We start from the raw sequence: 19,204 nt of genomic DNA on the forward strand, positions 1-19,204 counted from the left end.
ATAATTTTAACCACGGATTTGCCCGAAATGGATTTGCACATGGAAAATTGTATAAATTAATAAAGAAATTTTTAGCAAACAATTTTATCCACGGATTTGCCCGTAATGGATTTGCACATGGAAAAACTGTATAGATTAACAAAGAAAATTATTTAGTAAAGGAATTTTTAGTAAATAATTCTAACCACGGATTTGCCCGAAATGGATTTGCACATGGAAAAATTATACAAATTAACAAAGAAATAATTTTGGCAATGATATATATATATATATATATATATATATAATCCACAAAATTCAAAGAAAATGTTAGGCTTAGGTTTTTGGCAAATAAAATTGTGGAAGACCGGGATAGCCTGGTTGATAGGGCACTGGGCCCATGTTCAAGAGTTCGTGGATTCGATCCCTGCTAGCACGTTAAATCTGTCGAGTCGCAAATCCTCCATGTTTCCCTAGCAAATCAATACCTCTAGGGGTACTGATCCAGGAGTTTCCTTGTCTTCTGGATTGCTTCGAAATTACAAGGCTACAGAGTTGAACATTAGTAGTCGTAAGCCCAAAAATTGGGTCTGCTGTTCAGCGACGGATATAAAATATAAAATTTAATAAATAAATAAATAAATAAAATTGCGAAAAAGAACATAAAAACTAAACAATTCTAATAACTTACTAAATTTCAAAAAGAAAAAAAAAATATTTGTCTTTTCTAAGCTATTATCATCCATTAAAATATTTTTTCCCATTACTTAAAGATGATACGCAAATACGAAAGATCTTATCATCTCCTTCAAGATGTTCGCTTGGTTTAGAAAGGTATTTTAGAATAAAGTTGCCTTAGACATCTGTTCGAGTCTTTGCATTATAAATAATGTATTTTCTGTTTAGAACTCCTCTTTTTCCTTTTACACTCAGATTCAGTTTAAACATCTTAGATATTCTTCTTTTTAGTGTTAAAACCCATTTTTTGTTGTCTTCTTGTGATCGATAAGGAAAATAAAATTCTATCTCCATCTCTTTTCGAATGAATAACAAATATATATTTTTTGTGACATTTTGAAAAAAGTAAATGTGTTTGATGAGATGCTTTGGAATTTTACTAAAAGAGATATAAAAATCCGAAATGGGAAATAAATATATTTATATATTTCTTGAGTGTTATTGTTCAATTTTTCGAGTTCTAGTGAGAAATAAAAATAATAATGATCTATGAAGAGGTAACGAATAGTTTAAAAAGAAAGTGTTGCATATAAAATGAAGAATCCTAGGATTTACTACAATTTATTTGATCGAAAAATTTTTATGGTTATCAAAGTAACTATAATCCTAATTTTTTTAAAATCCGAAACGGACAATTTTATTTCTGGTGTCAATGAATCGGTTTGCAGTCAAAGGTTTCTTAGGTTTAATAAAATATAGCAGTTAAAACTTTTAAAATATTAAATATTCATTATTTTATGTAACAATAATGGTTTTAAACAAATTTATTTTTACACTGCGTTAGTGATTATTACACTGTAAATAATTCCGCATCAGATTACAGTCAAAAATACCAACACTCTGGGTGCCGGTACTTTTCCGGTACTTTTTATCATAAAATCCATTTTTACCAGAATATATTATGGAACATAATAATTTGATATATAATAATTTTTATAGAAATAATTGCTGTAAAATCAACGAATCACTCCAAATAAATAAATATTACTGTTAAAATTGCAGTATTATATTTGCTGTAAAAATAGATTTTACGGTAAAATGGATTTTATACGAATGAAGCACCAAAGTGCCGGTACTTTGATCCGGAAATTTTTGCAGTGTATTCGTACTTGTTTAGATTTTTCCAAACTTTCACTATAACTGTTTCAAGTGTAATTCGAAATATGTTGAGTTTTAAAAAAATATGTTTTTATTTATCAATCAATAAATATTAGGCATAGTCAATTTCTAACAAATCAGAGACTATTTCATGCTGATTATGTAAATAAATCAGAAAGTATGGTCTACTACTATTTAAGCATGTGTCACATCGTGTAATTAGTTACATAATGTCATGATTAAAGAGCTATAGGCTGCTATGCGGACCAGTTGCCCATGCACACATTGCATTAGTAATCCATGTGAAAGTGACATCTCTTCCGTGCTTTTCTAAATTCATAAAAGATGTGGAATTCATATGGGGGCAGTTTTGGGTTACAGCGTAGGCGAATTAGGAATCACTTTCGAAATTCTGCAAAAGTTACTTGATTGTCTCAGCGCTGCCATACAACATGATGGCATCACGAAAAGGTTTAAGAGATTGAATATTTAACGGGGAAAATATTTTCAATTTGTTGTAATTTTCTTTCAATGTTTTATGAACTATTCCAAGCATACTAATCTGCAATACTGTAATGACGACTCAAATCTTGAACAATAACTATCGGTATATGGTGATATCCAGTCTAATATGTGCAACAATGTGATTGAATATTATACAATGGGACAGAAAAGTTGAGTAGAATGAACCAATTCACACGTAGTTGCAAAATTTGCATTTAATCTTAAAAATATAAACATGTAGGAAATTAATCTGAACTAATTTAATGAAAATATATTGTTCGCTGTAAAAAGTTCCGTATCAAATTAAGATGTAAAGTACCGGCACTTAGAGTGCCGGTACTTTAGGAAAAAAAAATTGTTTCTTGAAAACCCATTTCTACATCAAAATTTCACGGAACAAAACATCTTTAAACGATAATTTTTAGAGAAACATTTACTGTAAAATCACTGAGTAATTGTAAAAAATAAATATTACTTTAAAAGTTACCTTATAAAACTTTACGGTAAAATGGATTTTACTGATACTGCACTCAGGCTAACAGTACTTTTTTCGTGATTTTGTTCGGAATTTTTTTTTTACTGTGTATTGTATTTTTAACCTAAATTTTACTCCCTAGTTAGGTTACCATGTATCTTTGCAATCACTTCAAACATAATAAATCCCTTTCATTTGGTGAATTATAAGCATTATAAAAACCCAGTATATATGCCCACGAATTTTGTAAAAAATATTTTTTCATTCTTCCAAATATGTGGCTTCTATTAAGCAATGTAAAATCTCACGTGCTTGTTTCAAAAATTATATTTTTTAATGACTATAAACATATACAAAGGTATATGAAAATTACTCAGACAAACTTTAAAATTATGGCATGCCTGAAATCGTAAAGTCAAAATAGGTTTAAGGAGATAGACAAAAAAAGTTTTCTATCCATGATTTGCATTGGCAATTTATAGCTTAATCTAATAATATTTCATAATAGAAATATTTTAACCTGTAATCATATTGTAATGTGTACAGTTTTAACTAATAAAATTAAAATAATCAAATAATTTCACCAAATAATATTATTCGAATTAATTAAATAAAAGTGCGGTAATATTTATTCAATTCAGTTTTAAATTCGGAAAAAAAAGTTTTCATCTATCCAATGAACTCTGATAAAAAAAAAAGAAGCGAAGATCTTCTTTCTCTCTTTCTCTCTCTCTCTTATTTTTCCTCTTCCTTTAGATAGAAAATGAGTGAAAAATGTATTGACGAATTTCTCTTTCTTTTTATACCGAATTTTCCTTATTAAAAATTAATCTCTTCCCTTCATATGTCAATCTTTCCCTTTTTATATAAAATTGTCTTATAACTCATTACATTTACCATGATCAGCTAATAATGAATTTTTAATAGGTTTAACGCGTAGATAAAAGCATTAAAAGTTTCGAATTATATTGTGAAACTATTTAATGTCAGTGATATGAATTATTAAATAATATGAAACTTAACGAAATTATAAAACTTATAAAGATAAAACTTGAACATTTTTTTAAAAATTGGTTGCTGCTCAGATTAAAAAGTTTTGTAAATTATTAAATGCATAAAATCATTTATGACTTAAGATAGAAAGTGATACCTACACATTATTTAGTTTTTTAATTATTTAAAATCTTTGAATATTTTAACAGTTTTCTTAATAATGCTGAATGTTATTACAAACGAAAGTTTATAAGAAAAACGCATGATGCATAAATATTAGATAATTTAATTTAGAACATTAAAGAAGTATTTTTCCGAGAATTCTTCGTAAAATTTAATTCTTAGATTAATTATAAATATTTCCTAGAGCTATTTCCTAAGATGATTTGCAATGCTTTATTTAATTGTACTTATAATCAAAGACGCATCGTTCATTTTATCATAATAAAAATTGTTATAATCTTATTAGAAATAAAGATTTCCACATGTACTGTTAATTGATTAATTAAATTTATTTAAGATTTGAATATTCCAAATAAGTCACTAAATGTCTTTGAATTAATTTTTTTTCTAACCAGCATTGAACATCTGAGCTATTTTTGAGTTGAAGACCATCACTGTTCAAATCTGTAGCCTAGTTATTTTAAACTCATTCCAGAATACAAGGAAACTCCTGAATCAAACTAGCCTTCACGGAAGATTTTTTGGAAACACGCATTTAAACAAGATGGAGAGGGAAAACACGAAAACCGTCCTCTGTTAGCCTGACGGCAAAATGATCCCTCTACCACTGATGTTACATATTTAAAATAGAATGATTTCCAAATATTTCAAAAAAAATGTTATGTTGTCAGTATAATTATCTCTCTCTATAGATGTTGTTTTAAGAGGAAAATGAACAGCACGTTTATAGAAAGCAATTCGAAACAATCGAATCAATATACGAAACAGTCCACACTGATATAAAATCAGTGTTCAATGCAGTTTTGATGAATTACGGACCATCAAACTAACACTGTGAAAAATTCTGTATCATAATCAGTACTTTTTACCATAAAAACCATTTTTACCGAAATATGTTACGATACAAGAAGTCTAAAATACCGCAATTTTTAGTGATAATTAAAGAAAAGGGCATTATTTGTGGCATTTTTTTAACTTTAAACTCTCCATGCGTCATTTTTTAATTTGAGAAAACATTTTTAATTTGTGTAACCAAAGAGCCACCGTTTAAGTAAACAATTTTCGTTTTAATTTATATTTTAAATGGCACTTTATAAGAAAAGATTTCGCCTATTATTTGGATATCTATGATGAAAGTGATTATTTCACCGTAATGAAATTATACTTTTGTGTGTAAAACATCTTAATAAATATACTGATCTCTTTCAAAATTTGCAGCGATATGTACTTCAACAGATTACGAAAACATTTTGAGAAATTAAATCTTATTATTCACAGTTTCGATCATATAAACCCAGTATTTTGACCCTACTTTAATGCTGCGCGAATAGCTGCGCGGGATTATTTGATAAAAATTGTAAAACAAAAATGAAGAATACGTATATTTCAGATTGAATTTTATCGTCGACCAGGCAACTGTCCAACGGTAGTTTTGTTTTTTGACAGTACATTTATGGTAAAAGAATAGTAATAAGAATCGGATTGATTGGATTTTTTTTTTATCATGATCGTCTCCATATAGCCATTGGCAACACTCTGGGAGAACTCCCATGGGAAGAACCGAATATTGTATTTTCGCAGCCAGATTCGTTAATTGAACTAAATCTTTTCGTCCTACTCCTACTAGTTCTTTCCTTTTCGAATGAGAGAGGTTCTTTAGAACAGTGATTTCTGACCGATGGTCCTTTGGGATAGATTTGTATTTGTCTAGAGGAGAAAATGTGCGATATTTCGCTGCTTATGTGAAAAAAAATATTTAGTTTATAGAAATATACCTAAACCCTTTTTAAATGGCTATAAAAATCTGTTTTATAGATTAAAATACAACCTTTTTTAATTTTAAAAATGAATTATATTTATTGAAAAAAATCAGAGATAAAGGAATATTTACCAAAACAATAGTATAATATCTTCTATACTAAGCAAGATATCAAAACTTCAGGGTGTTTCTTTAATGCTGTAGTAATTAGTGAAGGAGCAAGCAAAATTTTTAATCAAAAAGGATTAAACTATTTGTGCTCGAAACGTAACAATTGATCAAGACAGAGAAACAGAGGACGATCTGACAAACCCTCATTTTCGGTGATCAGCTTACATCAGAATGGCGTCAAATGTATCTTACAGTAAGTATTCCAACTATATAAAGAATCTTCTAGTAAGTTCACTTTCTTGAGGATAGTTTTAGCACCTTGTTGGCTGCCGGTTACAAATTGAAACCACTTATTTTTGCCATTAATATATATACTAGTTCTTATCTTATAAAATGAATAATTTGCTGTTTTTTCTTATCAATCGCTTTAAATTTTGCAACATGTAGAGAAAAGCATATTATGAAAATCTTTATGGTTTCTTGACTAAAATTTTCGTCCAAATTTTTTGTTCCTCGGAAGGTTAAAATAATGGGCTTGAAAAAACTCTCCATCTGGTTCAATGATTGGATGTAAAACAAATATGAATAGCAAACTGATTTTGCATCATTTCTGGGTTAATCTTACTCCTATTAGTTTTTATAAGGTGCTAGAAAGTTTGATATTTTGAATGTTATTTTTGGTTTTTCTGTTTATCGCATATATCTACAACTAAGGGGTCAAATCTAAAATGTAATTGCCAAAAATAAAGCTTGTTTACTGAAAAATTTAACGTAATTCAATCAGCTATTTATTTTTTAATTTATTTTAATTTATTTAAAATCTTAAAATTTTTTGTGCATGTACGTACGTTTATAGTTAATAAACATTTGCATAACGTAAGACGTAAGCTAAGTAATATTTTTCCGATTGCAAAATGTCTGTCGCACCCTTCTCATATTTTTTCGTTTATATTGCTCGTATTGCATTCAAATTGCAAGAGCAGTTTTTTTAAAAATTTGTGTTAGACATTTGAATTTTCCAATGACTGTTTTAAATTTTATGACCCATTAAAATTTGCATGGAGCAAGCTACTTGATTAAAAGGGTTACTTTTTTCTGAATTTTATTGTTAAAAATTGTTATTTTTTGACAAACTTAGAAAATATTTCAAATAATGATGCATTTTATCTGCTCTTTTAATCAAATTTTAATGCTGTAATTTTTGAAAGACAAATTAAAAAAACTTTGAGAATTCTAATTTAAAAAAAACCTAAAGGATGTTTTTAGTTTTCTAATCATTTAACTAATAGCCATTTATAGTTTTAGAACCATTGATAGTTTTAGAAGCTTCATTTCTTCAGAGTGTTTTGCTTAGTGTTTTTACATTTTTCTTTCTCAGTTTTTAATTTCTAATGTATAGTAAAAATATTATTTATCAGAACCCTCCTGCCTTAAAAATGATTACTTCGGTTCCTGTTGCAATTTATTTTTGGTCAATTGTAATAGTTAAGAGCCAATAATAAAAACTATCCGATAATACTAATTAAACCTACATTTCTCCTAGACAAAAAAAAAAACAATTAGGCAATGTATTTACTCAACAGTAAAAGGTTTTCACTTTTACTTAATTCATCAAATGTTCTAGTTCATAGTTTGAATTGTGTTTAAATCAGACTCTTAAATTTATTTTAAGAATTTACTAAGTTCATTTGATTACATATAATTCATAGTTATGCATGATAATAGTTTGATTTAATAAAATATCTTTGCAATAATCTTTTGCCTCTGAGAAGTTCAAATTAATTTATTCAAAAACTGAAATATTTACTTGTGTTTTTAAAATCTTTTAATTAAAATGTTTTTATTCGCATGAAAGATCTGGTTATATTTTATATATTTTTTATGACAAACGACGACAATTTTCTTCATAACCTTTAAAACATAACATTCATATCTCTTATAAATATATTTTTAACTTTTAAATTATTTTAACATTGAAAGCAATCAAAATCATTTAAATAAAGTAATTTAATTATATTGGAATTAAAACAAAAACTGAGCAAAAGATTTTTCTAACGAAACTGAAGAATTTTATATTAAAACTTTTAAAAAAGCTTTAAGAGGTTGGTATCTAGTAGGTTTGAAGTCACTACAATCATTTTGTTTAAATAATCTGAAAGTTTATTTTTCCTGCGTTTTGCACTTTTAACATTTGTTTTTAAAGTAAGACTTAATGTTTCTTTTAGACGAAAAAATTTAGAATGTAAGACATGAAATTTTTTTATGACATGTTCCTGCATGTTCCACAATCGGAAAACAATTATGGTCAAACGACCGGAATATGATGAAATTTATCGTGTCCCTATGGACACACCAAAAAATTTTTACGGAAGCACTTTAATAATAGTTTTAGTAAAATTAACTATAAAATATGGATTTATAATAAGGGGTACAATTTTATAATTGTGATAAAATTTTATCGCAATTCCATAGAGTATGGCACGAAAACCATTTATTTGGTAAAATTTATTTTTCAGTTTTGTGCTTCTTATTAAATATGCGGTAATAAGACCGATAATTTTGAAAACCAGAATTTTCGTTAAACCTTTACTCATATGAACGGAAAAATTACCAAATGAATAGCTTAAAGTTCCATATGTTTAGGTTTTATTAACCAGAAGTATGTTTTATTTTACTGGAAATTTCATTATCATACTGTACAGTAATTGTATCAGAATTTTTTTCTCTGTGAGGTATAGTTACAAAATTGTTTTATAACGGGTTTCAAATGCTCTTGTTTTGTTAAGAGTTTATTTTAAATAAGCATCACTACAAGTTTTCAGATTCTGTTAGTGAAAAGAAAAAAAGGATTATTTGAAAATTGCAAACAAAAACAATTCAGTAAATATATCGCATTGTAAAGTAATTATCGATAAGGAATATTAAAGCAGAAGAAATTTTTCTTTGTGACAATGAAATTCATTATTGCAGTAAATTTTTTAATCCATAAATTCTCTTTTGATATCAGATGCTTGTAACTGAACTGATTATAAGGATGCAACTAAATGAACTTGAAATAATGAATGAACTTGAAATGAATGAAAAAAAAGATTGGAAAAGTTCACGGTTATCTGTAAAGTAGTTTTAAAATTTACATGATAATTTTTTTATCATTTTACAGACTTGTTTTAGGTATATTTGTGTAAGTATGACGTAATTGAATAAAGCCAATGCAACCGTGGCTACATTGGACAAACTAAACGTGCTTTAAAATTTAGACTCAAGGAACATAATATATATGTCCATTATCAAGAATGCCAGAAATCATCAATTGCTACACATTGTTCGAATCTTGGGCATGAATTCAATTTCGACAAACCCAAAATTATTTCCACTCCAGACGCATCTGCTCATTTTGATACCCTGGAATCTTGTTTTATTCATATGAGTGCTAATTCCTTTGTTAACGACATTAGTTCCTCACAAACTGTCCATAGCGCTTGGAGATGCATTTTCCCCTCTCGACCACTGTGATTTTTCTTGCTCTGTTTTTCATCTCTTTCTCTCTCGGCTACTGTGGCCTTTCTAGTTTCGTTTCTTATCTGTATTTTTCCATTTCTTGTTGGCAACTTTACTCTTTTATTTCAGCTCTCTTTTTCTTCTTCTCTTGGCAAGACTTGAAAATGTGCTCCTGTTTTTGAGCGCTTGAGGCACGCAGATTGTTATTTTCTATTTATATACTTTTGAAGAGAATGAACCTTTAAATCAAGTAATATAACACGCAATGTTTAAGGAATTTTGGTTTTGCTTTATAGATTTTTATTAAAATATTTTTTGGTTATTTTAATTTTAAGTATAAAAGATATTTCTATTTTAAATAGTTAGCTTATTTTAAAAAAAAAATTATTTTGAATTTTCCATGTCACTTTTTTCTCATTTTACTCTATACCCTAAACACACAATGCCAAGAGTGTTTTGATTTAAACTTAAAGATTTTCATTAAATTGGATTTTTGGTTATTTTTATTTTAAGTAAATTAGCTATTTTTATTTTAAATAATTATTTTGTTTTTAAGTAAGTAAGCTTAAGAATTTGCAAATAATTTTTTCATCGCTTTCTCGAATCTCTATGGTTTAGGTATTTTTGTAAAAGTATAACACAAACAAATTTTTAATTTTTTAATTTTTTTTAAATATAGCCTTAAAATTTTATTATAAAAGATTTTCGGCTTTTTTTAATAATTCTATTTACTTATTATTAAACTTAGTCACTTTAAAATAAAAAAAAATACGTTTTGTGAACTTCTGATAATTACAATTGGCAAATTAATACCTACAATATAAAATATTTTCCTGTATTAGAACACCAAAAAAGATGACAACTACTTTACACCAAAGTGGCGTTCCCCTACACTAAAATTAAAGAATAGTTCCTGATGCTGTGAAACACCTAAAATGTTATTTTACACTTCTTGATGCTCAAAGTAACAGCCACCTACCAATATGTTCGTTACTTAGTAACTCTAAAATTCATAATTACAGTAAACTATGATACACATAAGAATCATTAAAGTTATTTTTACGAAACAATATAAAATAAGAGTCTGTAATTTAAGTTGCATGCATGCACTAATTCCTTTTATAAAATGAGTTTGCAAATGAAACGTACACGTGGCAGCACGAATATTAAGATAAATTCAAACTAGGCATAACTAAGCAGGAGAGGACAGAAATTATACATTATAAAATTATTTAATACGGTTTACAGGGACTTGAAAATTAAAATATAATTATTCTTATTACACAACTAAAAACATACATGCATATTTTTGAACGGTGAACTTTAGTTTCTGCAGATGAAAAGCAATATTGAAGGCATCAGCAAATATCGCCCCTCGGTGTTGATAGTAAATAATTATAGGAGGAACTTGCCAGGTTCTGAAGTTTTCGGATGCGAAAATATTGAAAATTTGGTGTAAAGGCAAGTGATCTTGGTGTAAACTTTTAATATTTTTTATGTTTAGAACTTTCATACACCTTTTAAATTGTATAAGGTGCATAAGGTGTTCGATTTGGTTTCAACTTGAAAAAATGTGTAACTTTACACAACTTTTAGGGTTTTTCAGTATAAAATTCGGGGAAATTTCACACCATAGTTTTTACAGTGTAACAGCCTAATCTATTTATAAAGTAATAATCGAATTTTCATGTATTATGCTACATATTACATGATACGACATGCCCTCCCAGTATGTCTTAATTTAACATAAAAATGAAATCTCATACAAAAAATTAATTTTTATTAAACATGCACTCAATTTTAAAATAGTTAGAATTAATTCAGAAAAATTTTTTTAACTGAAAAAACATATTTTGATATCGTCATTTATATTTTTAGGTGACGGCCATATGCTTCCGCCTCCTGAAATATTGTTTTCAAATCGATATCCTCCACCGTTAAACGACAGTGTTAAGATACCCGAAAATATTCAACTAAACACTGGTAAGTGTTCGATTTTCTCCAAAATTTTTTTAAATAAAGTAGAGCGAAATTATATTGAAAAATAAAATAACAAAAAAATATCTGGAAGCTTTTCGAATATTTTGGCAATATTTTCCCCCTATTTATGCTATTGAAATGCATTGAAAACTCATAACTACAGCTTAATAGTTACACTGTAAAAATGAATACTCAAATTTCCTGAATCTTCATTTTTGACGAAACCGTTTCCTGGTATATGCTCCAAGAGAACAGTTCATTAAAGTGACGAAATGATTATCATCACTTTTTTATGGAGACGAGTTTCGTCAAAAGTAAATAAATGTTTCATAAATCTACTTTTTTTTGTATCTCATGGATGATTGACGGATGTAATCATCTATTGTTGATAGAGTCAAAGCGTAGGTGAAACTCTGTCATCCCAGAAACGCAAGAAAGACAGATAGAAGCGGAATCTTCCTGGCATGAAGCTTAACTCCTTAACCACCATACAGCTTTGTTAGCTTATTTCGTAATAATAGTTTCGATCATCTAGTCTTCATTCTATATAACGATCTCCCACAATGTACTGCAATGAGGTTTTAGTTGCGAAAGCATTTTCTTCTTATATTTGAGAGTCATATTATTAAGAATAGAATTAGAAAATTGTTCCAGTTTCAAACCACAGTAGTTCTGTGTTGATGTCATTTATTTTTCATGCTCGGAAAATATTCGTAAATGTCTAAAAAAATCACATATATTATTTAATTTCAAATGAAATGAATATAAACTTTATAAAAGTTTTATTTTCTTAACACTTAAAACTTTGATCGTATTTTGAATTAAATTGAACACGCAAACAATTTCCGTCTCAAGTTGAGTTTTAAAGACAGAAATAAACTAGTCTTAACTCTCATTGAATTTAAAGATTCTTATCTAGTTTACTTTCTCAGAAGCTTATTGCCATCGATTCAGTAGGAAAGGGAATAAATGAGCTCTTTTCCTGAAATTAAAGGAAACTACACTCACTCTTTTGATTATCTCTTCAGTTTCGACTCCAGATTAATTTCTGAATCTCTAGACTTTCCAGAGACTCAGTGAAAATAATTACTTAATACTGAAGTTTGTGTGGGAGCAAAGCAAGAAGAAAAACTGCCTTGGTACTAGAGTTTGTTTAAAAAAATGAAAAAAGAAGAAATGAAAAAACATGTCCATAGAAAGTATAACTTCGTAGTGTTAAGAACTAAGTGATGTTTTGTTTACTTTCAAAACTTTCTTAACTTTATTTTTATTTCAATAACTTTTAAAATTTATTTTTATAGATTGTAGAAATTAGACAGATGTATATCTTCGTAAAATTATATACCGATGCTACCCATTAAAGAGACTGAGCATTGTTGCATACTTAGAAGGTCAGAAGGGGCTAGTCTGGCCCCTCCCAGATTGTTTGTACATAGATCAATTAGAAATGCAAAATCTTAATATATAATCATAATCAATTTAAAAAGAAATATATTAGAGACTCAGTCATCGAAAATAGTATTTTATTCGATTTGATTAACGAGGGATATCTGATTAAACAGATCACTGAAATTTCAATTATGCTTAACCATTACTTTCTTAGATAATAGAGTTTCCTTTTCTCGATAAACAATAGCTGAATATATGTGAAATTCTTTTGCTATATATATATATATATTCCTATACTTACGCTAAGGCATGAATAATGAAATGGGCACTTAAATAGGATCAATTCATACGAAGTCAGAAATACTAAATTATTTCAGTAAGTTAATTTTTAAATAGTAACGGAGTAATAATAGTACGGAGTAATAAAAGACAAGAGGGGCCAAAATGGCCCCAGTCGTCTTTCTAGTGTTAATGAACATATTACTTAAAAAAAATTTAAACAATTTTACACTGAATACTGAACCAAAACAATTTTTTTTCCGAATTAAGTGACAATATTCTAACTTATTCGTTATTACTATTAATATACATGATTCAGAAGATATGTATTTAATAATGGAAGAAAAAAAAGAATTAAATTGAATTAGTAGCTGAAGTAACAAGTTTGGGGCATCTTTGTCAACTATTAAATTTTGCCAATTATAATTCATCTTTGCCAATTATTAATTTTGCCAAAATTTTCTTTATATCTAAATATATAAAAGGTGAATTACATTTTTAGCAAAATTCCTTCGGAAGTTACCTGCATGTAATCTGTTAACTCAAACCAGATTTAGTATGGAAATATCGAAGAACAGTGAGAAGAAAGTCAAAGGGTCGAACTGAAAGAGGAGAAATATAATTTTAAACTTTGCTCCCTCTAATTTACTTCTTTCTTCCGTTTAACTACATGAATTTGCGCAAACATAAAAAGATTTTTTGATATCCAGAGCTTGCGCAATATTGATCTAAGTCGAAGAAAGTTTCAAGCCGAAGGGAGAGGTATGATATATTTCTCTAATATTGCTAAAATAAGCAATGAAGTAGAATGTTTTTGCTTACTCGCAATACATTATTGCTTTCCGAATAAGCATTGAACTACCTATTTCATAAACATTTATTTTTTATTTTTTTATTAAAAACCTCGTGTCTTCGTTAATGAAATTTTAACCAGATTTAGATTTAAGCTAAATTAACTTACTTAAAATATATTTTTTTCATTTATAACGCATCACCATATAGAGTAGGCTGCTTCGTGATAAAATTTAAAAATTATTAAAAACTAAGAAAAGGGGGCTCTCTTTTGAGAATCTATATTTTAGTGAATCATACATTGTGAATCTAATATTATTTAATTATGACGAATAATAAGAATCTTTAAAAATACGAAATTATTCCGTTACGATATTGTTTGAATAAATAAGTAGAATTTCCGATCTGCATTTTTAAAATAAAATAATTAAAATTTACGTTTGGCTGAGAACCTAGTAAAAGAAAGGCGTCTGATATGCGATAGTTCCCTGTATGCATCGCTCGTATTGCAGTAAAAGGAGACGGTGAACTCAACCAGAAATAATTTAAAATGCATGTGAAGATTGTTTGAAGGCGACAGCGAGAAAACAGAGGCTTTCGAATGGCTTAAGTGCGAGCATGGATGATGTTTGTGTTTTTAAATTTGATCAGTGAAGTGCAATACTTTCAGTCAAATATGAGTGAATACTCTGTTATGTTTAATAAATATTTTTTTCTGAAAATATTGTCTAGAAACAATCGTAGTTCAAGATAATATCAATTAGAGCTTACTTATTTTTACAACTGGCATTGTCTTGGTTCCATTCTATTATATGTTAGGACACTCTTTCTAGATTTGGCTGATTTGTTAACATATATAGGGGAGTGTCTATACAATTTCATATGTATAGAATATTTTTTCAAGTCAATTGGCTATCGGACATTAATTGTTATATTAAAAAAAGATTATTTTCAAAGTTTCAAGTATTTATGCAGCTGGTAACATGGTAAACAATAGTTTTGAAAATATGTTGAATACAGTAGTCATGAAATTAAGAAAAATTGGCTAAATGTTTCGATTAAACTTCACTTTAATAATAAAAAAATAATTTTTTCTATACATACAGCATTAAAGTATGTAGTCTTAAGTTAATTTGCACAAAAAAAGAAGTTTATATGAGAAAAATTGTTCGAGTAATTACAAATTTACAAAAAAATTGGATTTCGGGTAGCTCCGCTCACATGAATGTCGGGTATCACCGCCCAATTTTATTTCGTCGATAAATGTACGGTTACGAAGACTATTATTTTATTGCTTCAAATTTGAATGTTATATGCATTTTTAAAAACAAATATTGTTGTTATTAAATGATTGCTATTAAATGATAAAATTCACTAAAAGTATATAAATATGTAATAAATAAAATAATTTTGTGATAAAAATGATAAATGAGGTTTATCTATTGTCAATACATTGGTCATTTTCATTTACACTTGAAAAAACAGTAAAAAAACGTAATTTTTGTAACTGGGCGGGGCTACTCGACACATTTTGAAAAGAGCTGAAAAACAAGTTTTTTTAAATTACTATTTTTTTAAGTTAAACTATTCTTTTTGGTTCATTCTTTTTGCATTATTTAATTAGATGATAAAATAATAGAAACATGCAAAAATATTGATTATTACTCAATATTATACAGAAATATAAGGAATACTCCGTAAGTGGGCGGGGCTACCCGACTCTCCCCTATATATATCTTTTGTTTTTTAGAAAATGCTGCAGTGGTTTTTCCCGTCGAATTTTGGCAAATTCGATCGATCCCTAATGGTTTGCTCACTCATATGCACATTAGATACAAAACTATGAATATCATAATGATTGGTTATAATCAAATATGAATTTCAAGAAATATATTACGAATTTTTTCCTATAATATCGTACAGTGAATTTGCTGTTACAATTCTGTACATCAAAATAAGTATAATTTTGAATTCGTCATTCTATGCAAATTAAGTACAATTTTGGATTCGACATTCGATGCAAAGTAAGTAACGTTAGCGATACGACATTTTACGATGTAGTAAATATAATTTATTTACGATATTCTTTGATAAAAAAGTAAACATTTCAGTTGCATTATTGTACTGGAAATTCGGTACTAATTCTGCTCGGATATTGCAATACTTTCATAATGATATCTTTTAAAAATTTAAACCTGTTAGGCGTCATAGCAAGTAGAAATTAAGTAACCTGTGCTTGCTAACTTTTGTTTATAAGTTTAAACATGAATAGGACATAATTTAAGTGGCATAAGCACTAATTGTAATATTTTTTAAATCTTGGAATTGCTTAAATTATTTAATATTTATTTTATTTATATTATTTACTATTTATTTTATTTATATTATTTACTATTTATTTCATTTATATTATTTACTATTTATTCTATTTATATTATTTACTATTTATTTTATTTATATTATTTACTATTTATTTTATTTATATTATTTATTTATTTTATTTATATTATTTACTATTTATTTTATATTATTTATTTATTTTATTTATTTATTTCATTTATATTATTTGGTGAGTGATAGATTGTTTGAAGATCTGTTCAAGCCATTATTACTCAGTAATAATCTGCAATAGGTTGATACGTATGAAAAAGTGTTAAAAGATCTCGATTCCAAGATCATAAAAATCGAAAATAATTGGAACTCATTGGAATATATCATATATTTTTGGTATATATTTTGTGGGTAAATGATTCTTTTAATCTTGTATAATATTCCAATAAATCTGATAATTTGATAAAATTATAATTTTATCAAATTAATGACCATAGAAGTGCTGATTTTATTTATTGTAATATATGTATAAAAGTTACGCACCAACCTTATACGTATCGAGCTATTTTTTTTAAAATTTTTATCAAGAAAATCAATAGGGGAAATTTTTCGTGATTATTTTTTGTTTTCTCTGATTCTCCATGGATCATTCCGCATGGTATCTCTGTAATAAAACAAGGGGGATATCTTCAATCACAATCACAATAAAGTTGCAAAATTATATGAGACATTTCATTTTGCACAAAGGCTTTAAACTACTGCAGTTGTTTTTAAATTAAAGTAATTTACTGAATCTCTGTAAGAATGTAATCTACCAATATATATAAGTATAATCTCCATAATAAAACCAGCTGCTAAATAAGCTAATAGGTATAACAATCGCGCAATAACAACATTTAACTTTCATCATTTGTGTAATTTGTAATTGTCAATTTTAGTAATTTTGTTTGTAATTGGTAATTTTCTTAAATTGTTTTTGTATGTACTAACCTTTTCCCTTTTAGAAGCCTCAACAGACGGGCTTAGTAGGTCTGTAGGGTTGTAGGATTAGGCACTAGGTGCCCAGGACTGCACACGCGTCTTCTGGGTGACGGCTGCGTGGTTTGCGCGTCCAACAGGCCTGGGCCCTGACGACCTCCGGAAGTGCAGGGGATGTAGATTTACGCAGAGGTCCGCGAAAAGTCGAAATCCCGCTTCGCGGGTCGGCTGACCACCTGCGGTGACCAAACTACTGCAGTAAGCGTAGAAAATTGATTTTGAAACTTTTAAAAAATATGAAAAACCGGTTACAATAATGACGATATAATTATCTCTGAAGTAACACTTAATAGAAGTGTATAACAAAAAGTCGCGTTCCAGATGCGGAAAATTACTAATTAATTTGCATGGAAAATACAATGATAATAATTACAATATCGTGTTAATGAATTATTTTATATTATTCTTCATGCTTTTGTTGCCTTAAAACATCAATGATATAAGTTATGTCAATAATTAAATAACTTCAAGTCATCAACTTATAATTTATTTAATTGTTTGAGCTTTGGTCAACTTTTTCCTTGTTCCCACCAATGTGCGACGATACTGAGACTTCGATGCTACTAAGCAGATCTGAAATGAAACTTAATATATGCATTATGTAGATAATATGTCTAAAGTTTTTGTTGAAAAAAAATTGAAATCTTGTCTGTCTGTGGCACTGTAATGAAGCAAAAAGTAAGGGAGCTGTTCAAAAATCGGAGTAACCGAAAGTTTTAGTTATTGACAGCGTGTATGCTCTATGTGTACTCTGTAATAAATGACTGTAAATTCTATAGAAAAACTATTTAAAGATAAATACATATATTTCTTTTTTTTCAGCAGTATTTATTTTTTTACAGATTTTTTTTCCGTATAATTGACTGTTAAAAACTGTTTGTCACAAAACATTTTTTTCACTGTTTTTGACCCTATTTATATGCGGATTCAAATTCCGGTTTCTACCATGCAGTTTTGCTTAGATGACTTTATCTTATTGCAAACCATTTTACGATTGATTTATAAACACGCACTTACTTTTCAAAAATTTATTTTATGGTTTTTAACATCGTATAAATTGTGAGTCGAATTGATTCTCTATCTTATTATTATCTGTCTTTAGATATAATTTTTCAGTAAGCTAAGCTGCCAGACATTTTTATAAGAGTGGGCCAGTATAGTTTTAACCGTTTTTACACTTTAATATAATTTTAATTAGTAATACTTTTAAGATAAAAGACACTTTAAGCTACTTCTTCATAACCAAACACGAAAGCTGTCATATCTCTGGTGACAGAGCTCTGGCCTCTGATTGAGGGCACCTGGGTTTGAACCCCAGAGCTCTCGACCCACACTGACTACAATGCTGTAATGGTGATTTGATAGTGGTCTTTTTAAAAAACAACAGAGCTTATTTATAATAATAATAGAATTTATCAAATAAACAGAGTTTTTTTAATAACAGTAATTATCTGCTTAAAAAACAGGCGTACATTTTTAAATTACACTATGTGTCTGAAAATTTAGTAAATTTAACAGATTTTTTTTAATAGCAGTAATTATCCGCTTAAAAACAGGCGTACATTTTTAAATTACACTATTTGTCTGTAAATTTAGTAAATTTAACAGATTTTTTTTACTGTATGTACATTGTCTGGTAACATATTCTGAGAGCGTTTCGTAATATATATGACAAAACACGAATTCGTATTTTATATATATATATATATANTAGATATATATATATGTATATGCTAATTTCATTTAAATAGACATCAATAGACAAGGAGTTCAAGATAAATTAGTAGACATTTAAACAATTATCAATGCTGAAATGTATAAAATTATCCTTAACAGTAAGTTTCGCTTAACAAAAAGAAAAAGATTCGAATTGTGTGAACGATCCCTAAAAAATATAACTTAATCATACCTTATTCCTCAAAGTGTATATTCAGTCACGTGCACATCACAAAGGATGCTGCTTGAAAGAAAAAGCAAGAAAGTTCACGAAAGAAACAAATTTGCGAAAGGAGAAACAAATTCATTTTGGCTCAGAATACTAAAATCTTGAGAAAATC

General features: G+C 27.9%; 1 protein-coding gene across 8 annotated transcripts in view; it reads left to right on the forward strand.

Annotated features, from left to right (window-relative positions):
* LOC107446668 (A-type potassium channel modulatory protein KCNIP1-like) overlaps nucleotides 1-19,204 on the forward strand; it is a 196,523-nt gene that overhangs the window by 18,993 nt on the left and 158,326 nt on the right. For 4 of the 8 annotated variants that reach the window (XM_071187428.1, XM_071187430.1, XM_071187429.1 and 1 more), the window contains exon 2: nucleotides 11,217-11,321. The exons of the other annotated variants lie outside the window; for them this stretch is intronic. In XM_071187428.1, the coding sequence (XP_071043529.1) occupies nucleotides 11,217-11,321 (105 nt within the window). The remainder of the gene's footprint in view (nucleotides 1-11,216; nucleotides 11,322-19,204) is intronic. 8 annotated transcript variants of the gene reach the window in all.

This window comes from Parasteatoda tepidariorum, chromosome X1 (genome assembly GCF_043381705.1).
Source record: "Parasteatoda tepidariorum isolate YZ-2023 chromosome X1, CAS_Ptep_4.0, whole genome shotgun sequence".
NCBI lineage: Eukaryota > Metazoa > Arthropoda > Arachnida > Araneae > Theridiidae > Parasteatoda > Parasteatoda tepidariorum.